The sequence below is a fragment of the Mobula birostris genome, chromosome 8 (assembly GCF_030028105.1).
Source record: "Mobula birostris isolate sMobBir1 chromosome 8, sMobBir1.hap1, whole genome shotgun sequence".
Lineage (NCBI taxonomy): Eukaryota > Metazoa > Chordata > Chondrichthyes > Myliobatiformes > Myliobatidae > Mobula > Mobula birostris.
This window is the reverse complement of record NC_092377.1, coordinates 82,206,136-82,223,988: the sequence shown is the minus strand read 5'-3', so window position 1 is coordinate 82,223,988 and position 17,853 is coordinate 82,206,136. Positions and strand designations below refer to the sequence as shown.

The window sequence follows — 17,853 nt, the reverse complement described above, 5'->3', positions numbered from 1 at the left end:
GTGCGTGTAATGTTCTTGGCGTGTCTGGTGATGCTTATTTTACATTTGACGTAAAGAAACAAAGTTTATAATTATGTCAGAGTCTTCCATTTTCCTTGTTCTACATTTTGATCTTGTAACAGGTCATGTTTTTGAGTCTTATTCAAAGTATAAAGTTGTGACTTATATGAGTAAATTCTGCCTTTTGGATTGGAGGTTTTTCTAAAGAGGTCATGGCTGATAAGAGCCGCAGATATGGTGTGAGGAAGGAGGATTTAGATTTTGGATATACATCCCCATGTTTGCGTGGGGTCTGGGTCAACAGCTGGGGTCAAAATGGGAAATTAGATGGTCAGGTGATTATGTACTTACTGATCCAGAAACAATGCTGCAAAGTCACTTCACTCATGGACTCACCCTTCCCCGGTTTCAGCTGCCAGAGGAAGTCTGGAATTCTCAGTCATCCAGTTTTTTAAAAATATTTAAAATAAAGTTACTACTAAATGCCTGCCTGCCCCAGGTAGAGATCAACAAGAACCTCGACACCCTCCCCACAGTAGATGAAGTCAGGAAGGCAGTGAAGCAACTCTCCTGTGGCAAAGCGCCAGGACCCGATGCAATCCCTGCTGAGGTATACAAAGCAGGAGGCCCTGTCTTGATGCAAAAGCTGACTGTACTCTTCCAGTCCATGTGGAAAAAGGGACAGGTCCCGCAACAGCTGAAAGATGCCAGCATAGTCCACATCTACAAGAGGAAAGGCAACCGCCAGTCTTGCGACAACCACCGAGGCATCTCCCTCTTGTCCATTGCGGGGGAAGATTCTGGCCCGCGTCCTGCTCAACCGCCTTCTCCAACATCTTGAGCAAGGTCCGCTCCCAGAAAGCCAGTGCGGCTTCCGTGCTGAACGTGGGACCGCGGACATGATTTTTGCTGCGCGCCAACTCCAGGAAAAATGCCAGGAGCAACACAGTGACCTCTTCGTGACCTTTGTCGATCTAACCAAGGCTTTTGATACGGTCAGCAGAGAAGGCTTGTGGAAGATCATGGAGAAGTTTGGCTGCCCCAGCAAGTTCATCACAATCGTCCGGCAGTTCCACGATGGTATGATGGTGAAAGTTCTGGATGATGGTGACGAGTCGGAGGCCTTCCCAGTGACAAATGACGTCAAACAAGGCTGCGTTCTTGCCCCGACTCTGTTCAGTATGGTATTCTCTGCCATGCTGACAGATGCCTTCCGTAACTACGAAGAAGGAATCCACGTCAGGTACAGAACTGACGGCAGGTTGTTCAACCTTAGGCGCCTGCAGGCAGTTACAAAGGTGCAAGAGACTGTCATCAGAGACTTCTTGTTTGCTGATGACTGCGCACTCAACGCCAGCACAGAGCAGGAGATGCAGCGTGAAGTGGACTGCTTCTCACAAGCCTGCGACAACTTCGGTCTCACTATCAGCACCAAAAAGACCGAAGTTATGTACCAGCCTCCCCCAAGAAAGCCATACCAGGAGCTGCGCATCACGGTGAAGGGCCAGAACCTCCAGCCAGTCGACAACTTCATCTACCTGGGCAGCATACTCTCTCGCGCAGTGAACATAGTCGCTGAGGTCAACAACAGGATTGCCAAAGCCAGCGCCGCCTTTGGGAGACTCCGTGAGAACATCTGGGAGCGGAGAGCTGAAGGTCTACTGTGCAGTGGTCCTTACCACCATCCTTTACACCAGCGAGACCTGGACTGTCTACAGCAGACACGCCAAACAGCTCAACCACTTTCACCTGAGCTGTCTCCGCAGACTCCTCCACATTAGGTGGCAGGACAAAGTCCCCGACACAGAAATCCTGGAACGAGCTGGGCTCTGCAGCGTCTACACCCTCCTGCTGAAAGCCCAAGCCAGGTGGGCTGGACATGTGGTCAGAATGCCAGACAGCCCATTGCCTAAGCAGCTGCTGTACGGAGAACTGTGTCAGGGCAAGCGCTCAGTCAGGGGGCAGAAGAAACGTTACAAAGACTGCCTCAAAGCGTCTCTCAAAGGCCTGGGTGTCGACATCACCACGTGGGAGACGCTTGCCCTCGACCGTCCAGCTTGGCGCAGCAAGATCACCACAGGAGCCCGTGCAGTTGAAGTCAGGCGCATCATCGAGGCGCAACGAAAGCGTGCTGTGCGCAAGGCCCGAGCAGCATCCACTGCCACAACAGCACCCACCCACTTGTGTCCCACATGTGGGCGAGCATTCAGGGCCCGGATTGGCCTCATCAGTCACCTCCGGACCCACAGCCACCAATCTCCCATTTGACTTTTAAGCCATGGTCATCTTCGACTTAGAAGGACGAACAACAACAACAACAACAAATGACCAATATGCAGATTCATTTCCTTTGACAAGTTTTATGTATTCATATTTTAGAGATGAATATGAGATTATCTGGTGCTATTTAAGATTCACCAGTCTCTGGAGCTACAAGTTGTTAAATTCTAGTCCTCCCAAATTTTAATTTCTGGCGTCGTGTCTCATAGCATTTCTTTACCTTGCTAAAGTTTCCTAACAACTGCTTATGAATTTGAAAAAAATTACGTTTATTTCAGCACTATCATGAAGGTATAAGTTACTGAATTTCTCTCCTGGACTTATTTGTATGTTTTTTGTTGTATGCACAAGCATGGTGAAGTACAGATACAATGTAAAACTTACAGCAGTATTGCAGGCATATATGGAGATTCAAAGTACACAGAAAGCATAAATTAGTCATGAATTATGGACAATTATGAACAGTGAAGAAAAATACCATGCAAAACAATTAGAAACAAGAGATAGTCCATTGTATTCTGTTGCTGAGGTAGAATTAGGGTTATGCAGGTCAGTTCAAGAAAGTGATAAATGTAGGAAAGTAGATGTTCCTGAACCTAAGATGTAGTGGCAAAACTGGTAGTCCAGAGTGCAGGTTGGGAGGGTAAATCTAATAGGTAAGGTCTCATTGAGACTCCTTCCAGTACACCATTATTAACAATGTTTTCAACTGAATTGATGCAGTTTTCTGACTCATTGTTCTTAAATCTCAATCTGAACCTCATCTTCCATGGTCTCATTAAAAGTGTTTTGCTGGTTATTTTAATCTTGATCCTTAATATTCTTTTTGTGAAGTGCTTCGTGATTAAATTAGTGATATCCTCTCCTGAAATATTTGGAACAGGCTGAGTTTTCTGTCATCAATAGTGTTATCTTAAGCATAGCTGTACCACATTCTATGTAGGGAATACTTTGTTGTTTAGTTCAGTTTGATATGTATAGATATTAGAAAATAAATCTTGGTTTATATTTTTGTTTCAAAGGCAAGAGCAAGATTAGAACTTCGAGAAACTGCATCAAAATGTGATGCAGAGGATGTTGTGGATATCATGAAACACAGGTAATCTTTCAAATAAGAACATAAGAAATAGGAGCAGGAGTAGGCCATCTGGCCCATCGAGCCGGCTCCACCATTCAATAAGTTTATGGCTGACCTAACCATGGACTCATCAGCTGCCTGCCTTTTCCCCATAATCCTTAATTCCCCTACTTGGCAAAAATCTATTCAATCTTGTGTTAAATATATTTACTGAGGTATTTTCAATAAACTTGAAAATATCCTGTAAACATCAAAGTTCAGGACTGACGAAGGGTCTCGCCTGAAACGTCGACTGTACCTCCTCCAAGAGATGCTGTCTGGCCTGCTACGTTCACGAGCAACTTTGATGTGTGTTGCTTGAATTTCCAGCATCTGCAGAATTCCTCGTGTTTGCGAATATCCTGTAAATGTTGTTTTACAGGATGAGAAGTAGAAATTAAAGAGCAAAATATACAAGGCTACATTATGAAACTTAAGTTATGAAGATAGGCTAATTCAGTTTTTCCTCATAATTGTATTTAATGTTGGCAGTGAATAAAAAAAACTTTATATTCAGGAAATATGAAATAAAAACAGAAAATCCTGAAAGCACCCAGTAAGTCAGGTGGGATCAGTTGTGAGAGAAACAGAATGAACATTTTAATTCCATGACTGATTTGATGAATCTAGAAGATTCTTGTTAGAATTAGTACTGTTTAGTTGAATGCTATTAGGTGAATTATTTCAAAGATTTTTATAAAAATTTAAGATTGCAAGAAAGCATCGGAGAAGTAAAGCAGAAAGTTATTGTGCTTTAGAACTGACAAAGGTTTTCCTGATTCTGGGATTTGACATAGTATGAATTGGCCTGATTTTTACTATGTTAGTAGTTTGGAGAGTGGCAAGAAGCTTCTGAAAATTTTGTAAAGCCCCATTTAAGAGTGTAATAGGATTAACTGACTAATAAATATAAATTGATAGTTTGTTGGAGTACTTTGAATGGTGGCACAGATCATTAAGAAATTGGAATTTCCTAATCAGATAAGACAGTATATTAAGAAATGTATAAAAGTCAGCACTAGTATTCTAGATTCTATACTAAACAAATTTAAAAGTCCTGTGGTTAACAAAAGATCAAATGCCTTGCTTCGCATTGCAGCCAATTAAATTTACTTAATCTTTTTTGGCAGTCATACCTTATCAATAAAGTTATACACTAAAATTCTTAAAAGACAACTTCCATTAACTCACTTCTGCCATGTTGATTTTTGTTTGGGCAGTTCCACATTGCATGCTTTATAATTTATTTTATCACATTAATGTATTTCTTTTGTTGCAGTAAATCATTTTCATTGTTTTCACAGCTTATTAGATACTTTCTCTGATGAGTTTGGAAGATTAGATTTTCAGCGCTCACAGCACGGATCTGGTATGAGCAAACGATCCCAGGCAAAACGATTTGTGGCTGTTTTGAACAGAATAGCAGAACAGACTTGTAGAACTATTTTTGAATTTCACCAACTCAAAGAAATAGCAAGAGAAATACAAATACAGGTAAATCTTTCTTGTAATTTAAAAATATGGTGCTTGGCATATGAATTTAGATACCCTAAGCTTATAAGTGCATAAATGATATTTGTTTTTTTTATATTTGTTGTGTCCTTTAGTTATTTTCCCTTCATGTCTTCCCTATTCTTTTACATTCCATACCCGCCTCATCTTGATTCAACATTGCAATTTCTGACTGCTCTCTCAGCCCACCTTTGGTGGAACTTGGAAGTTATTTTGGTTCTTCTTAGAAACTGTTGCCTCAAATCATTTTTCTCCTCAAACCTCTTGCAAGCCTATCTTTTTCACCTAACCTTGGTGAATTCTTCTGAATCTCAATATCCTCATTTTTTAAATTCTGATGTTTCCTTATTGTATTTCTCTGCAAAAAGCCTTGGAATACCTTGTATGTTTAAGGTGCTTTGCTGATCTTGCGGTGTTAGTAACCACAGATCAAGATTAAAATCCACTATATTGTCTTAAATTATGCAGGTATCTGACTTCGAAGGATTTGTCCACTCTTTGAATGACCAGGGCTACTTGTTAAAAAAGGGTGCAAGGCTTTATCAACTCCAAACTATGTAATTGCAGGCTAATCAGTAGTCTACCTTGCTGACTAAGGATTCTCCGACAGTAAGTACCTTTGTTGAATTGTTTTAACCTTGTCAAAACAAAACAAAGGCAAAAGAAGCTGAAATTATATAATCAGGAATTCATAAACACAACGGATTCTGCAGATGCTGCAAATCCAGAGTAATGCACACAAAATGTTGGAGGAATTCAGCAGGTCAGGCAGCATCTATGGAGAGGTACAAATTCCTCCATGGGTCCTGATGAAAGGTCTCAGCCCAGACTGTTGACTCTTTTCATCTCCATAGATGCTGTCTGACCTGCTGAGACCCTCCAGAAGTTAGTGTGTTCTACTTCCATCAAGTCTGTCTTTTAAGTTAGAAATCATGTACATGTTGCATGGGAGAGAGAAGAATTAGAAATCTACAAATAATCAACATAATATCACAAAGAGAAGTTTGAGTTTGTAAACAGAGACTTTTGTCAAAGGGGTGATAAAGAACAGGTGGAATTAGGCCATATGCAGACATTTACTTGCCATTTTTAAATTGTATTATTTTGTCTTTGTGTTTGCAATTATAAATACCTGTTTAAATTGATAATGGAAATTTCTGATTTAAGTATGTCAGACTATCCTGTTATTTGTGGCACTAATCTAAGAATTTCTACCATGAACATCTTGACCAAAGTATATGTAATAAACTATTACTTTGAAATCAGTTGTGGGACAGAAACAAGTGTGTGGATTAGTTTAATGCCTGTTTGATGTTGCCTGTCTCAAATTCAAAAAGCAAACTTTCATGTCAGTTAACTTTATTTCTTCAATTGAGTTTTATTTGTGCTTGTCCACAAGTAGGGGTCCACTGTGGAAATGTGGGTTGTACATGATTTGAGGCATTTGGAGTGGTTTCTACCCAGACGTTTTCAGCATATATGAAAAGTGAAGGAAGACAAAAAAAATCAGAAAATATTTTTCCCGTTTTAGAAACATTGCAAATGTCACTGAATTATGACATTTTGTCACTTTGCATATTTATTGAATGGAAATGCATATCTAATTACTGCAGAAATGTTACTTTAATAATTAGTAGTATGAGTTATCATTTATTCAAACAGCTTTTAGTTGATTCAAAAATACTGTGACTGATTATCATTTTTAAAAATGTACTGGATAAAGCATCTGTAAGTATTATAGAACTGTATCTTGAGAGTGTAATAAATACTGGAATTATATTTTATTTAACGCTAGAAATACATTTAATGTCCACACCTTTACATTGTTCGGAGTAATAAATTTATTTAGACTTTCATGTTTTTATTTACTTGAAAACATGATCTGAGTTTTCAGTGGAATACAAAAATTAATTCAGAAGTGGAATACAGATATTTTAGGTTTCAAAGTTCAAAGTAAGTTTATTATCCAAGTAGATACATGTCATTGTATACAACCCTGAGATTCACTTTCTTGCAGATGTACTCTGTAAATCCAATAATCGCAATAGATTAAATGAAAGAGCACACCCAACAGGATGGACAACCAGTGTGCAAAAAATAACAAACACTGCAAATACAAAGGAAAAAGGAAAATAAATAAATAAATATCGAGAGCATGAGATATCGAGCCCATAGTTTGTGGGAACGGTTCCGTGATTGGGAAGTAAAGTTATCGCTTCTGGTTCAAGAGCCCTATGAATGAGACATAATAACTGTTCCTGAAGCTGGTGATGTAAATTGGGATGCTCCCGTACCTTCCTGATGGCAGCAGCGAGAAGAGAGCATGAACTGGGTGGTGGAGAGGGCTTTACCCATGATGAACTGGACCATATCCTCTACTTTTTGTAGGATTTTACGTTCAAAGGGAGTGGTGTTTCCATACCACGCTGTGATACAGCCAGTCAGTATGCCCGCCACTTCACAACTATAGATGTGAAGATATAATCTGGAAAAGCAAACGGATTTTTTTTCCATTTTACAATTCATACCGTATAAAAGATTTAATTCAATGATGTTAATACTTGGAGTTGGTAACTTTGAGACCCTTAAAATTAAACCTGCTCTTATTCATTTTGAACTTACAAATGGTCTGTAATCATTTCATTAAGTTTGGGGGTGATCTGACCTACATGATTATTTACATTTATTTGGTTTATTTACATTTATTAGAGAATAAAAATGCTGTTCTGTCTCCATAACTAGAGAAAAACAGCATTGATTGGTGTATTCATGACCTAGGCCTGGAAAATTATTGTTATTTTATTTGGAGTTCACACAACTTTCTGTCTCACACTGACAGTGTTTTTGAAAGTTACAAAGGACAAGGTATTGCTGAGTTTCCCTAGCATCAGATAAGGTAATGCTACTATACAGTAGCATTAGGACAAGGGCTGTTTTCATGAGAAACAGCTGCTTCTTCTGGGCTGGGCACAATGTTCCCTCTAAGGTAGGAGTGTGTGTGTGTGTGCGCGCAGACACACATCTTTTGCTGCTACCTCGTTGGCATGTTCAGTATATTTCACAATGGTACACAATCACATTTCCTTTTCCGGTTTCTGATGTGGACGGTGTTGACAACGTGGAGTGATGATTTGTCTGCAGATTTTAGAACTGGCTTATTTATACTGTTTTTATTGAACTTATTGATTCACTATGTCGAATTCCAAAGAAACAACTGACATGAAGCGCAAAAGAATTGCTAGTTCATTTAAAGCAGAATGGCTTAATGAAACACCAAAAGCTCATAAGGTCAGGGATGGGCAGCTATGAGAAATATTGATGTACAATACAGAAACTGGTGTTGCCTGTGTGAATTGTTGCGATGCAAAAGTTGCTGGAGAATTTGCAAATGGGAAGAAGTAGATTGATAATTGGAAACTTGACTTTCTAAAGCATCATTTAACAAGCAAATCACATATGGACTCTGTGTCTAAACTCTGGTAAGAAAATCCCTCATGACCTGCTGCAAGCCTACCACATATGCTTTGTAAGAGGGCAAATGAATGAGAGCAAAAACGACCAAAGCTAGCCATTAAAATGAACACCTCTAAATATAAAATTCAGAACACACATGTTGTCGTCACTGGAGAAAAATTGCACAGCACAAGATTTTTTGCACACACCTGTCATTACAAGTTAGAGGGAACATTGGCCATGAGTGTCATTGTGAGCACTGGCAATGAATGAATCCAGGTGCTGAGGAACAGCAGATTCTGTCACGGTGAGTGCTGGTAAAGACTGAACCCAGGTATGGAGCAACACCAGACTCCCACATAGAGACAAAAACAAGAGGTGATTATATAGAATCAAGCATCACCAAGCAACATCATGAGACAAATCATTCTCAACACATGGGCTCCACAAACAATGCTAAATGTGAGTCCATAATCATAGAAAGCAGAAAACCTGTGCCAGTAACAATTAACTGGACAAGATTAAACAGAAAGCACAAGGACTTTAATGACTGGCATTAAGACAACAACTTGTAAAAATAGGTGCTCAAGACACTGAGAGCCAAAGCTCTGGCACACCATAAGGCCCACGGGGCTCATGACAATGAAATGACTGAACTCCCTGCCACCACCTCATCACTTATGAAGAGCTAGAAGCATTATACTGCTTACTTTTAAACATGTCATAAATGCACTTTATGTTAAATGTCACTCTGGATTTAATTGTAATATTACCTTGTATTGTGTGAGTCTTATATATTCAAGGTATACTCAGTGCCTATAAAAAGTATTCACCCTCTCCCCCTTGTTTTAGAACATTGAATCACAGTGAATTTTTTAGGCTTTTTTGACACTGATCAACAGAAAAAGACTCTCATGTCAAAGTGAAAAAGATCTCTACAAAGTGATCTAAATTAATTACAATGAGGAACATTATTTCGTTTAATGGTATGCGTTGAATGACAATAATGGCAATAAACTTCAACTCAAGAATATCCTATAGCTGGTCTTAGACATTCTGGACTCTAGCACCTGGGAGGCAACATGCCATATTGTCTTTTTTTGCAGCAGTAGCAGCAGCAGAACCTCCCATCTAACCTCTTAACTATCAAGTCTCCCATCACTATTGCTCTGACTGATTTTACCCTTACTTGCTGAGAATTAGAGCCAGCCATTGTGCCACTGACTAGCAACTCCCACACCAGCCCCCCCCCCAGTAGTATCTAAAGGGGTATACTGTTGCTGAGGGTAATGGCCATGTGAAACTTTGTACTGTCGCTCCTACCCTCTTCCCAGTGGTCATCCATCTACTATCTAAAGCCTGCACTGTGGGTGTGACCATCTCAAGTAAAAGTTTCATCATTGAGGTTTCCAGCCTCCAAGATGGTCTTGAGTACATTCAGCTCTAGCTCCATTTTCTTGACCTACTCAGCCAGGAGCTGTTGTTGGGTGCATTTCCAGCAGATGTAGTCATCAGGAAGACTGTTAGGTACCCTGAAATCCCACATCTTCCAGGAGGAGCATTCCACTGTTTTAACTACCATCCTCCCTACATTGAATTAAGGTCTAAGGATAGATACAGTGGCATGCAAATGCTTCGGCACCCCTGGTCAAAATTTCTGTTACTGTGAATAGTTAAGTGAGTAGAAGATGAACTGATCTCCGAAAGTCATAGAGTTAAAGTCTTTTCAACATTTTAAGCAAGATTGGTGTAATATTTTTGTTTTGTACAATTTTAGAGTGAAAAAAGGAAAGGAGCACCATGCAAAAGTTTGGGGACCCCAAGAGATTTGAGCTCTCAGTTAACTTTTACCAAGGTCTCAAACCTTGATTAGCTTGTTAGGGCTATGGCTTGTTCACAGTCATCATTAGGAAAGGCCAGGTGATGCAAATTTCAAAGCTTTATAAATACCCTGACTCCTCAAACTTTATCCCAACCATCTGCAGCCATGAGCTCCTCTAAGCAGCTGTCTAGCACTCTGAAAATTACAACGAATGATGCCCACAAAGCAGGAGAAGGCTATAAGAAGATAGCAAAGTGTTTTCAGGTAGCCGCTTCCTCAGTTCGTAATGTAATTGAGAAATGGCAGTTAATAGGAATGGTGGAGGTCAAGTTGAGGTCTGGAAGCCCAAGAAAACTTTCCAAGAGAACTGCTCATAGAATTGCTAGAAAGGCAAATCAAAACCCCTGTTTGACTGCAAAAGACCTTCAGGAATATTTAGCAGACTATGGAGTGGTGGTGCACTGTTATACTGTGCAGCGACACCTGCACAAATATGACCTTCATGGAAGTCATCAGGAGAAAACCTTTCCTGCATCCTCACCACAAAATTCAGCATCAGAAGTTTGCAAAGGAACATCTAAACAAGCCTGATGCATTTTGGAAACAAGTCCTGTGGACTGATGAAGTTAAAATAGAACTTTCTGGCCGCAATGAACAAAGGTATGTTTGGAGGAAAAAGGGTGTAAAGTTTCATGAAAAGAACACCTTTCCAACTGTTAAGCACTGGGGTAGATTGATCATGCTTTGGGCTTGTGTTGCAGCCAGTGGCACAGGGAACGTACCATTGGTAGAGGGAAGAATGAATTCAATTAAATACCAGCAAATTCTGGAAGCAAACATCACACTGTCTGTAAAGAAGCTGAAGATGAAAAGAGGATGGCTTCTACAACAGGATAATGAACCTAAACACACCTCAAAATCCACAATGGACTACCTTGAGGCACAAGCTGAAGGTTTTGCCATGGCCCTCACAGTCCCCCGACATAAACATCATCGAAAATCCGTGGATAGACCTTAAAAGAGCAGTGCATGCAAGACAGCCTAACAATCTCACAGAACTAGAAGCCTTTTGCAAGGAAGAATGGGCAAAAATCCCCCAAACAAGAATTGAAAGAATCTTAGCTAGCTACAGAAAGCGTTTACTAGCTGTGATACTTGCCAAAGAGGGTGTTATTAAGTACTGACCATGCAGGGTGCCCAAACTTTTGCTTCAGGCCCATTTCTTTTTTTGTTATTTTGAAACTGTAAAAGATGGAAATAAAAAGTAATCTTGCTTAAAATATTAAAGAAATGTGTCATCTTTAACTTTATGCCTTTTGGAAATCAGGTCATCTTTTACTCGCTTAGCTATTCACAGTAATAGAGATTTTGACTGGGGTGCCCAAACTTTTGCATGCCACTGTATATAAAACTATTGTTATGTAGCAGTGTACTACATAACCACACGGAGTCAGTGAGTTGGAGTTGTGATAAAAGAGATTTATTCAAACTTCGCGGCCTGCTTTTAAAGCCTTCCTGTTCCTGCCCTCCCTGGGCGGGACTGCTGAGGGGAATGCATATTCCCAGACCCTTTCCGCGCGTGGGATTTTCCCCCTGCTGGTGAAGATGGCCTGGTGCCCTTTTTGGAGCCAGCCTCTCTGCCTGCGCGCGCTTTCATGAACCGGTTCGTGTGTGCTAGAAAGTGGGTCGCCACAGTTACATATAATGAAAAATCCTACCTGTTCTTACCCACTAATCTCGTGTGCCTCCTTCTCTTCTCACCGAAGCATCTGGGGCCAAAGCCACAGTTCTCCACTCTCACACTGCCCACTCCCACAATGGCCACTCTGCTTAAGCCTCACTTCATTTTATTGACTCAAATAAATCTCACTCCCCTGAGACTTGTTTTTAATTGGGTCCCACTCTACTCAGATCCTGCTCTCTTACTCATTATTTCTCATTCACCAAGTAGTAAGGCTGATCAACACCTCCACCCACTAACCCATCCACCACCATTACTTTATCATTTCTTTCTTCTCAGTCACCTTATGTGCCTGTTGTTACTTTATGGATGTACAATCAATCTATATTCATAAGCTATTTTATATATTTATTGTGGTTTTTACTATTTTTGTGTTCTTTGTGGGGTTTTTTTGTGTTGCATTGGATCTGGAGTAACAATTATTCCATTCTCCTTTTTACTTGTATATTGGAAATGCTCATTAAACAATCTTGAAATGTTTGGTTAAGATGTGCAACAGAGACCAAACAGAAAGCCAGTGGTAGCCTTTGTTACATTGAAAAAGAATTGGTCAACTAATAACATTCCTAAATCAAAAATAATTTCATCACATAAAGAATATTTTGATTTTAACATTAATTTAGTAGTGTAGTGCACACTTAAATGAAATTAGAGCAGCAGGTCAACTCGCTCCCTATAAAGAAAAAAATGTTAATCCTTATTTAATTTGTATAAGCATTCTATATGTCTTTGGCACATGGATAATATCATCTGTACAAATATCAATTTCACATTCAGTTATAAAAACAAATATAGACAGCTGAGTTGTGACTTCTGTCCTGGTTAATGAAATTTGGTAAATCTCTTCAGTATTTGCCCTATTAACCGAATGACATGCTGGAAAATATCACTAACAATACAGGAACTGTCTTGGCGATTGGTCTGTCAAAGGCAGGGAAGTGAGCTGGAAGGACTATCCAGTTTGGACAATCAATTTCCAACATTGCCTTAATAACACGTGGCATATTTTATTGGGTGTAGGGGTGAGGTATTCAGAGGAAACATCAAAGCCCTTATAACAATTATTATGAAGCGTTGAGCATTAATAATATGCAATATAAGGCACATCTTGGGAAGTTGTCATGGCCAGTCTAAACAAAATGTAAACATTAACCCAATTGAATGGATCTTCATTTCTTGATGAACTAAGCTTTCTTGTGAGTGTAGCCTCTGCTAACATACAATCCCATAGACAATGACACTGCAGTAGTGATAGATCTGGTAAAACTACAGCCTTGGTTTAAACACACTGTATGGCTTGTCAACTCAAAACAGTATACTACTCTCCATCGGGTTTCAAAATCAGAGTCAGATCACCTTTGTAAGGCACTTTGAGCTCATGCCAATGTGCATCATTTCAGGACTATTTCAGTCTATATCCAAGTTAAAGATGTTTGTTCAACTTGTCACCACTGGATTACTTTGGCGAGCATCAGGAACCAAGCGTGGACGTAAAATATTTCCATTGTTTTCTTATCAGACTGATAAGGATCTCAGGATATTTTTAGAATTAACGTTCACATTAAAGAACACAAAGAGCCTTTCGTCTTTATTCTGTGAACAAACACGGTAACTATTCGCAGAATGTTCAGGTTACAATTTCCTTCCCCACATGAAAAATGCGGACTACAGGGAAACAACAACAAAGTTCAAGGTAAATTTATTATTAAAGTACATATATATCAAAATATACAACCCTGAGATTCATTTTCTTGTGGGCATACTCAATAGGACGCAGCCGTCGACCCCAGGGGATGATGTATTTGCATCTCTGATGGACAGTGTCCTATCCAGGGTGGGAAGACTTGAAGAACTGGCTGTTTCCCATGCAGCAGGTTCCCCTTTTCCACGTCACTGATGTAGTCCAAGGGAAGGGCATGTGCCGATACAGCTTGGCACCAGTGTCACAGAGGTTGCCAGAGTGAAGTTGTAAACAACATCAAACTGCCTAAGGGACCCCAGCTCCAGATTTCTTCCTCAGGGTTTACTCCCAAAGCCTTTCCTATGGGTGGGTATCGCCGCAAGGCAGCAGAGATTTAAAATCAGTGTCTTCCTTCTCCCAGGTGAGCTGCCATCCAAGGCTGACGAGCCCCACCTGCCCGAAGCAACTGGTTTAGAAGCACCAGTGGTCCGCCTTTGCCCCTCCTCTTGTCAGTAGAAACAGTTCTGTTGGGCCTAGTAGATCAGCCACATGAGAAGGCCAAGAGTTGGACTTGGTGTCAGAGGCTGTTGGAATCACATGTCTTTTGGAGCACTTTATAGATAGTGGGAGCTTATCCCTATACCCCTGGCTATTGACAACCTTAGCATATTCAATAAATTTATAGAATAATAACCATTACAAATCAATGGAAGACTGCCTAACTTGGGCATTCAACCAGTGTGCAAAAGACAACAAACTGCAAATACAAAAAGAGGGAAATAATAATAATATAGATAAAAAATAAATATTGAGAACATAAGATGAAGAGACCTTGAAAGTGACTCCATAGGTTGTGGGAACATATCAGTGATGAGGCAAGTGAAGTTATCCTCTCTGGTTCAAGAAACTGATGGTTGAGGGATAATAACTTACTGAACCTGGTGTTGTGAGTCCTGACATTCCTGTATCTTCTTGCTGATGGCAGCAGTGAGAAGAGAGCATGTCCTGGGTAGTGGGGATCCCTGACGATGGATGCTGCTTTCCTGTGACAATGCTCCGTGCATATGATCTCAACAGTACACAGATGAGTCCTTGAATATGATGCAGTCCACTGACTTGAAGCAATCCTATAGCTGCTCCTCTGTCGCCTGTGACCACCTCTTAATTGTTCAAGTCTCTTTAATTTTGGAGGTCTGCAAATGCACCTACATGCACCTGCATGCACACATCAGTTTCACATAATTATACTTAATTTCTCACAGTAACTTTCAATGCTGTGTCAGCTCAGGCTCTATAGCATGTTAATGTTTGACACTAATTCGAATGGTTGAAGAGTGAAAAAAAGAAGATTGGTGAGACTTCACTCTAATCTCTGCTAAGGAACAGTGCCCAAAGCTATAATGACTTCGTTCACTACTACTACACATGATCAACCACCTGGAATGCAAGGGAGGAGGAAATCGTTTTTCCAAGACTCTTGCCTTAATCTCATTGGGCCACTGTTGTAAGGTATTCTTGGAAACAGGATTTGTTAGTATTTGAAGAAGCATAATATGATTAGGGATAGTCAACATAGGTTTGTGAGGGGCAGGTTGTGCTTCATGAGTCTGATAAAAGTTCTCTGAGGTAGTGACAATCCACGTTGATGAAGGTAGAGCAGTGAATGTGGTGTATAGAAGAACATATTAGACTCATTTAGACAGTCAAAAGATCCAGGAAAACTCGGCTGCATGAATTCAGAACTGGCTTGCCCAACAGAAGGCGGAGGGTGGTAGCAGATGCATCATACTCTGCCTGGGGAGGTGTTCTGCAGGGATCCGTTCTGAGACTACTGTTTTTTGTGATTTTTAATAAGCGACTTTGTTCCTTAAGGTTGTTAGAGCCAGGGGCGGTAATGGGGATAAGCTCCCACTGCCTATTAAATGCTCCCAATGGCGTGCACCTCAAATAGCCTCTGACAACCAAGTCCAGCTCCTGGCCTTCATGCATGGCTTAGCTATTAAGCCTGGTGGAACTGTTACTACTGACTGGCGCCTTAAAACCAGTCGCTTCAGGCAGGTGGGGCTCATCAGCCGTGGTTGGCAGCTCATCGAGGAGAAGGAAAACTCTGATCTCAAACCTCCACTGCCTTGCGGCTATACCTACTCATGGGGGAAGCTTCGGGAGTTAAAGCCTGAGGGAAAAATCCAGAGCTGGAGTCTCTAAGACAGTCCTACATTGAGTTCAATGCTGATTGGCAACTCTTTCAAAGCTGCTGGTACCAAACTGTATCAGTCTCTATTGTTACTTTGGGTTCATCAGTTGCATGGAGAGAGGGAGCTTGCTACATGGGCAACAGCTTGCTCTCCATTTTGTACTGGCCAAGCTTGCATATCTAGACAGCTAGATATTTGAGAAAAATGATTGAGAAAGTGGAAGGGTGGGTTAGCATGCAAGTTTGGAGATGACACAAGGGTAGGTGGGGTTGTGAATAGCATAGAAGTTTGTAGAGTTATGGAGGCCTACAGCTTAGAAACAGGTCCTTCGGACCTTCTAGACTGTGCCAAGCTATTATGCCTAGTCTGACTGAGGTGCATCTGGACCCCAGCACTCCATTCTCCTCCAGTCTATGTACTTATTCAAATTTCTATTAAATGTTGAAATCAAACGTACATTCACCACTTCTGCCAGCAGCACATTGTACACTCTCACTGGCCTCTAGTGAAGAAATTCCCCCTTTAACATTTCACCTTTTCCCTTAACCCATGACCTCTGGTTGTGGTCTCATGCAAAAAATCTGCTTGCATTTACCCTTAACTTTTCGCAGCCAGCAGGTCACCCTGAACAAGTGAAATCTTTTCTATTGGTGCAGATTGTCCCTTGCAGAGGCCAACTTGCACTCCACCTCTGCCGAATCAACCGTAACTGTTGCTCTTGTCTTGGAGGTACCTGGCTCCACTTTCTTGGAATTTTCCCCTGTAGAAATCTCCAGCTCTTGCTTGGGGCTGTCAGCCTGGGAGCCAGGTAGGGTCTGAGTCTTGCAGGAGGATCTGGTTGGATAGTGCATCTGCTTCACATTTTGTGCAGCCACTTTCAGTGCCCGTTGGACGACACTGCTTGCCATGGTGTCTGCTCATGAAAGTATTTCCTCTGTTGCTGTCTCTGGTGTCTTGATGGTGCCTGGTTCCTCTTTCTCTGAGCTTTTCCTTGTGACAATCTCCAGCTCTTGCTTGGAGCTGTCAGCTTGTGTGCCAGGCAGAGCTTGCGTCCAGCAGGAGGACACGGCTGGATGGTCCAACTGCTTCACATTTTGAATGGCCTCTCTCAGCGCCTCATAGATGACATTGCTTGCCAAAGCGTCAGCCCATGGAAGTATTCCCTCTGCTGTTGTTTCAGATGTTTGTATCAGCTGGGCGAACTCCAAAATGTCAAAGTGCCCAGAAGGTAGAGGAGCTTCAAATATTGTCAGATGTGTATCTACTTTTTGTATTGAGTTTATTTCTGCTTTCAGCCCCTGCATATATTTTCTCTCCTTGTCTACCCTCTTGGACATCTTCTTTCTGCCACATATCAGTTTCTTGAGAGGCACACAGATTGTTCAGTAGCAGCCTCTGTGTCTGCTGGCCGAGGTTTGGGTTCATCCCTGTGCTCTCTCGGCTCAGACATCGACCTGCACCTGAGTGACACAAGTTGCCTGAAGGATTCCCAATTTGAAATGACCACATTGGGAACCTTGTCTTCCCCTTCCCCAGGGCTCCTGACATTATTCAATGAGCTTTCCTTTCGCCCCATATCAGGGTCTAGGGAGTTGCTGGCCTTCTTGTCCACCGCATGATTTTGCGGCTGGACTATTTCCTTCTGAAATTTGGATGTTTTTGTTTGAGTGCTGATGGTCTGAATCAGATTGTTTCCTCACTCTTTTCTTCGAGGATCTCACACATATTAATGGTAAACAGGCTATTGAGGTGTTTGCCTTCTTTGGGTCCTTGGCATACACTGGGTAAGAAGTTCTTCTGAACTATAAGAGCGCTGAGAGCATCTCCCCAACACTTGTTTTTAACTGAATAATTCTCATTAAAGTTAGAGTAATAGAAAGCATCAATAATTTAGCATATCAGATGTTTACCAACAAATTTGAAGTTCTATTTCTTCTGTCTCCAGAGAATTTGAAGATGACACTTGGCATCTCAATCTTCCTGAACTTCTGAAATTTGGTCACTTTTTGGAACAGATTGCTGGAAGAAGAGAAGGATAAAGTTGGATATTGG

At 41.0% G+C, this 17,853-nt stretch overlaps 1 protein-coding gene across 4 annotated transcripts in view; it reads left to right on the top strand.

Annotated features, from left to right (window-relative positions):
- Nucleotides 1-7,505, top strand: part of mcm8 (minichromosome maintenance 8 homologous recombination repair factor) — a 35,251-nt gene extending 27,746 nt beyond the window's left edge. The window contains exons 16-19 of one of the 4 annotated variants that reach the window (XM_072265541.1): nt 3,303-3,379; nt 4,702-4,891; nt 5,378-5,518; nt 6,927-7,505. In XM_072265541.1, the coding sequence (XP_072121642.1) occupies nt 3,303-3,379; nt 4,702-4,891; nt 5,378-5,470 (360 nt within the window). In that variant the 3' untranslated portion in view covers nt 5,471-5,518; nt 6,927-7,505. Of the gene's footprint in view, nt 1-3,302; nt 3,380-4,701; nt 4,892-5,377 lie in introns of all 4 variants that reach the window. The other 3 variants (XM_072265542.1, XM_072265540.1, XM_072265539.1) reach the window with 3 other exon arrangements.
- The last annotated feature ends 10,348 nt before the right edge of the window (nt 7,506-17,853 follow it).